The 6,308-nt window shown below is 45.5% G+C and overlaps 1 protein-coding gene across 1 annotated transcript; it reads right to left on the reverse strand.

The window, feature by feature from the left end:
- Window positions 1–1,108: 1,108 nt before the first annotated feature.
- Window positions 1,109–4,283, reverse strand: LOC146646742 (zinc finger CCHC domain-containing protein 12-like). The gene is made up of 2 exons (XM_085390731.1): window positions 4,166–4,283; window positions 1,109–3,538 (listed from the first exon to the last, which is right to left on the reverse strand). Exon 2 carries the CDS (start codon window positions 2,804–2,806, stop codon window positions 1,109–1,111), a length of 1,698 nt encoding a protein of 565 aa, XP_085246857.1. The 5' UTR covers window positions 2,807–3,538; window positions 4,166–4,283.
- Window positions 4,284–6,308: the final 2,025 nt, after the last annotated feature.

Raw genomic sequence — 6,308 nt, forward strand, 5'->3', positions numbered from 1 at the left:
AAGGGTGCTTCGTCCTTTAAGTTTATGTGATGTGTGACTTTAGATACATGTCCAAGATCCAAATCATGCTGGGCAAAAACATCAGCATAGGCACTTAGACGCTGGGTAACCCTCTCTTTCCACTCCTGCGGGAGGGGAGAATTGCCAAAGTCAAATGTCAAATCTGGGTGAGCAGGTTCATCAACTGGCTGTGCAGTAACATTACAACATTTCACAGTGTCATCATTTTTGGTTGAAATGGGTGATTCGTCATATATCTTTGCAGGACTATGGAGCTCTGCAATGACACATCTAGAAGGCAGTGTTACGTCATGCTCAGTTTCATTTCTCACCCATATAGGTAACCTATGAGGATGCTTCTTGGGCAAAGTGACAAGACAGCACTCCACAAAAATTCCCCCTGGTAAGGTGGATGTCGTTGGCTGTTCAACAATGGCACATTCACCAGCACTGCTGGATCTGACACAGCCTTCAAGGAGGACCCTCCCTTGAGCTGGTACTACGTGTTGCACCTTGCCCTTAAGAGTTACAAAGCCATCGTTTCCGGCTAGGTTTATCTCTCTCCTGACCTTGAGTGTACGGAGGATCTGCCTGTAGCCATAGACCGACGACAAATCATTGGGATCTTTACCTTGACAATATTCGTCGTACAGAACATCAAGTGCATTTGTCCCAATCAGCACAGGCAAGTCACAGTTAGAGCGTAAGTCAGGTACTACTAAAGCAAGGCTAGAAACCTCAGGCTCAGTTCCAATAAAGCTTTTTGGAAACTTAAGGCTGATGGGTATGTATCCCAAGTAAGGAACATTTTGGCCACTAGCAGCCTCAACATCCAGGCCACTGATAGGCTGAATGGGATGTTCTGAAAGATTGGTGTTGTAAAATGAAGCGGACACTGTGGTCACTTGAGACCCAGTGTCAAGGAGACAACTGCAATTGACTCCCGACACGGTAACATTTGCTGTACATTTCTGTCCTACAAGTCCCTTGGGTAACCTAATCTGGGGTCGTGCTGCACGAGAGAGAGAAGATACTTTGCTCTGAGGTTCCGGTTTGGGACGTTCATGATTACTTTCAGTTCCTGGTAGTCCCTCCCCAGAAACTGATTTTAGTTTAAAGCTGACATGTTCTGTTCCTCCCAGACTTGTAGTTTTTGGTTGAACTCCTTACGTTTCATTTCAACTAGTTCAGGGTTTGGTTCATTGCTGCAAGAGGGAGCAATATGACCATCCTCGCCGCACCTGAAGCAGTACCATGGGCGTGGCTTCTTAGTGGGCTTAGTCTCACTTGGGTCAGATTTCTCTTTAGGAAGAATCTTGAAATTAGGTTTGGTTTTCTTATTTGGCTTGTCAGAGTTCTGGCTTGAACTGTCAATAGCTGATGCTTTCAGTGAAGCCACTTGGGCTTGTAGCTTTGCAAGTTTCCTTTCTAACTTATGTGCATCAAAAGGCACTAGCCTATCATTAACAGCTGATACGTCTGTATCATCAGTGACATACTCTCCTACTTCAAGGGAGTTCAAATGTGCCTTAGGTTTAGAAATGCCTAAGTGCTGTTTCATTCGGCTGGACTTTGCCGCTTGCCGGTCCTCCTCAGTACGTAGCATGAGGAGCAACTCTGGAAATGAAGGTGGCTTGTCCTTCTTCTGCTCAAGCTGCAAGGTTGTGATCAAGCTGTTGTTCCAGCAACCTCTACAAAACTGTTTAAGCAGTTGGCGATCTGAATCATTTGTAGTGATGCCACCTCTTTTAATGACTTTATTCAGGGTTATCTGCAACCGCTGTAAATAGGCAGAAGGCTTTTCACCTGAGTTCTGGTTTGTGCTCAGGAATTTGGCAAAAAGCTCATCCCCATCATCAACAGTACCATATGCTGAGTCAAGAAGGCTGAGATAGTCATGGGGAGAAGCGTTAGGACCAAGGTGCTTTACAATGTTAGCAGCTGGTGGAAGAAGGCTCTCAACTATTTTCCTTAACATATGTTTGTCAGATATGGTACAATCTATGAGGTGGAATTCAACATTGTTGCGCCACGTATCATAATCAGCTTCGAAAGTAGAGCAAGGGGTTTTCCCCGAGAAGGGCCTGAGCTTTGCATGACCTTGAGAAGGCATTTCATTGTTCTTAATGACATGCTCAACTACTACTCTCTGTACTTCAGGTGTAGTGAGCTGTTCAGGTGGTAAGTAGATAGTGGTTTTTCTGTGCGAGGGAGTCACTTCTACACTTGGAGAGGATGAGTGAGAGTCATGCTCAGGCAAGTGGGTTAAATCACTGCCCAGTTTAAGAGGACTTTGATGCTCTATGATGGCTGGTTCATCTTGGTCTGTGTCACTAGTGAGCTGCAGATTCTGATTAGGCACTGTTACATTTGGCCCAACTGCGGGATCACTCTCAGTGGACTTCTTCATTCTGGCCAGCTCATCTAGTAAAACCTTCTCAAAATCTGCACCACTCAGTTTAGCAAGCCCTTTCAGTTCAGTTAGGTAAGAATGGGTTAAACATGAACCCCTGTCTGCAACATACAGCGCAGACAGAAGCTGGATATGATGGACAACACTTGGGTTACGGCTTTGTCTTTTGCAAGGCAAGCTATCCTTAAGGAACTGGACTGGTTCACCTGATTGGAACTCCACAATGGCTGTGTTTTTAAACTGTGCCTCTGTGCTAGTTACTTTGATTACTCTTCCAATAGAACCAAACTGCCCTAAGTAATCAATAACCTCATTGTCAACCTCATCGCCTGTTAACCCTCCTACTAGGACAGAGTTAGGTACTTTGACACCTTCACTTTGGATTACATCCATGTTGTCTTATTGCTCCAACCCAGAATGTCATGGACAATTGTAATGATTTGACCCAAAAGGCATGAAAGCACCAGTTGCTCAACTTCCAAAATAAAAGGAATTAAACCTCCTGGCTGGCTCGCCACGTTTTGTGTAGCGCCTCTACTCAGGACCAGTACACTCTCACTTCAAATAGAGACCCTAGACATCTTACTAGGTTCAGGAGGAGGTTTTGTTTTGGGGACTCACAAAAGGAGTTGGCTTGGAAGTGAATAACTGGGACCTTTATTGCCTCAGTACCATTTATATACATATACAACACAATAACCCAAATTGCACACTAATAGTGCATTTTAAAGGTGAATACATGTAAAACAAAACAAAATAAAGACATTTAAATGGAAGATTTATACTGAACAGTATCAGAGCTCTTGGGAATGAATGAAACAGATTAAAGTGTTCCTGTTGTGAAGTTTGAATTGTCCAGTCTGAATTGTCCTTTAAAGTCGTTGAAAACCCAAACAGGTGTACTGTAGGGGAATTGTCAGTGTGCAAACCCTATTATCCGGGTAGGAAAAGTAGTGCATAGGGCTTATCTGTAATCCAGGGTTGCTTGAATCAGTTTCTCAGGCAAATCCCACAATCCGATCGCATGGCTGGCCACACCATTTCACGATCATCCAGGATCTCATTTGGGCTGTTCTCGCCGTCAGTGGTTCTCCAGAATCCTTCTAGTAGTTCAAAAAAACCAATCTACACAAACAGTGCAGAACAATCAATTTCTTTTCCCATTTTGTGTTCTTAACATGAGCTCATTAACTTCTTTTCCAAATGTATTAATCACAAATGGCATTCCCTTTAGCTTTACCAAGTTACAAGAGTTACAGTAACTTGTTTGTACCAGTATCAACAATTTTATCAAAATTACATCACAACAAAGAACATCAGCAGCTTAAACTGTAATGTAAACAGTCATAGCAATGAAAGCGACATTCATCCTTAAGGCTTACAAGCAAATGTAACTTAATTCAGTGCAAATACTATTAAACTTGAAATATGCTCATATCTATTAAGACATAACCATTCTAATATAAACAGAGCTATTGCTTCTACTTGAATACCTCCCCGATCGGAATATGGCTTCAGCGGGGTGGGGTGGCTAACAGCTATTAGCAGCTAGCATCGCATCTAGCATCGGCATCGTTTAGCTCAAAGCATTCAACACTTATAACACACTGTAAAGAACAACAGGAGAAGTGAAACAACACGCCAGATTCTCATAGCTCCCGATTGGTTTTTGTTCAAAGGTTTCTGAGCTGAATCGGCTAGTGAAATACATTATCTAACTTAACAGGTAGCTAACGAAAGCACGTGACTCACCGGGATTTTCAGACACAAATAACTTGACAGACGTTATTCCCTTTGTGGTCAGAGTTCGGGGCCTAATAAAAGAGTACCTTATTAGCATTTATACGTAAAACAATCTGGTCTCATTAACTGGGTTGCAGTATTGCATACCAAGATACTTTTTCCATGCGCTCCGACACGTACTTGACCGCCATCAGCGGGAAGATCTCACAGGAAGAGAGAGGTAATACTTCCTGCGCACTAGACGCAAGGTCGTCAGAACACAAGACTGCATCACAGCGCCCCCTTGTGACAATAACAGGCTATAGCCTTAGATTACAAAAAGGGATTTTGCAGCCCTGTATTTCACATGGGTTACACAAGCAAAGAAGCTCAGCAGGGCTTTTACTCCCGCTATTTCCTCATCCCGAAAAAGGACGGAACATTGCTCCGTCCTATTCTGGATCTGCGTGTGTTAAACAAGCATTTGAAAAAGTACACGTTCAGAATGCTCACACACAAGATGCTTTGTCGCTCAATTAACACAGGCGATTGGTTTGTTACAATCAACCTATCAGACACATATTTTCACATCGCCACACAAGAAATATTTCAGGTTCGCTTATCAGAGCGTAGCGTACGAGTTTCAAACTATCCCATTCAGGCTATCCTTAGCCCCAAGGGTGTTCAGCAAATGATTGGAGGCAGCGCTGTCTCCATTAAGGAACAGCGGCAAAAAAAAAAAAAAAAAAAAAAAAAGGAACAGCGGCATCAGAATATTCTCTTACATAGACGATTATCTAATATGCTCACGATTGCGCCAGCAGGCGATCAAAGACTCCGAGGTGGTGGTGAATCACCTCACGGAGCTCGGGTTCACAATCAACCTGAAAAAGAGCCACTTGGAACCCGCACAGTTTACAGGGGGCTCAGAATAGACTCCATCTCCTATCGTATCGAACTTTCAAAGCGGAGGATCGCATCCTTCACTCGCTGTCTTTCCCGTTTTCAGCTGGGGAAAGTAGTGCGGTTCCAACTCTGTCTCCGCCTCCTCTGCCTCATGGCCTCGATGATATCGGTGGTACATTTGGGGCTGCTTATGATGAGAGATTTTCAGCGGTGGGTCGCTTCTCTGCAGCTGTGCCCTCGCCGACATCTCAGTCGTGGTGTAAAAATAATGCAGCCGTGTATCGCGGCTCTCCGGCCTTGGAGGAGCCCGACAGCTCTCGCTGCGGGGGTACCTCTCGGGGCAGTATCATCGAGGGTGACACTGACCACAGATGCATCCCTGTCAGGTTGGGGTGCCACTATGATGGGCAGAGCAGTGAATGGCGTTTGGTCACAGAGACTCGCTATGAATCACATAAATGTGCTGGAGCTCTATGCGGTTCTCCAAGCCTTATGGCATTTTCTGCCGTATCTCCGGGGACAACATGTTTTACTGAAAACAGACAACTCCACTCTAGTTGCTTATATCAACCGCCAGGGCGGCACCCATTCCCGGCAGCTACACAGATTAGCCAGGGAAATAAATGTGTGGAGCAGCACTCGGCTCCTCTCCCTTCGGGCAACTCACGTACCAGGAATTCTGAACAGGGGGACGGACCTCCTGTCCAGAGGAAATCCACTGTTCGGAGAATGGAGGCTTCACCCACAGGTGGTGGAGCAGATTTGGCAGAGATACGGCCGGGCTGCCGTAGACCTCTTCGCCTCGCAAGAAAACACACAGTGCCCTCTGTCTATCTCCCTGTCAGACGCACACGCTCCACTGGGTGTGGATGCGCTGGCCCATCCATGGCCAAAAACTCCGCTGTATGCTTTCCCTCCCCTCAGCCTGATCCCCCCTACACTGATCAGAGTGAGGGATCAGGGGCTGTCACTGATTTTAATAGCTCCACTGTGGCCATCCAAACACTGGATAACAGAAATCATCCAGCTTCTGGTGGACGAGCCATGGCCACTCCCCATCCGCAGAGACCTTCTGTCTCAGGTGCGTGTGGAGATATACCATCCCCATCCAGACCAGGTTGCTCTCTGGGCCTGGCCCAAAGGTGGAATTTGAAGTCAGCAGGCATGCCTCCGAAGGTTATTGAGACCATTCAGAATACCAGAGCCTCCTCCACTCGTTCCATTTACAGCAGTAAATGGCGTGTTTTTGAAGAGTGGTGCCATGAAA

The sequence above is a fragment of the Rhamphochromis longiceps genome, linkage group LG19, assembly GCF_057381845.1.
Source record: "Rhamphochromis longiceps isolate RC_006_pf linkage group LG19, R_longiceps_female_GT1.1, whole genome shotgun sequence".
Taxonomy (NCBI): domain Eukaryota; kingdom Metazoa; phylum Chordata; class Actinopteri; order Cichliformes; family Cichlidae; genus Rhamphochromis; species Rhamphochromis longiceps.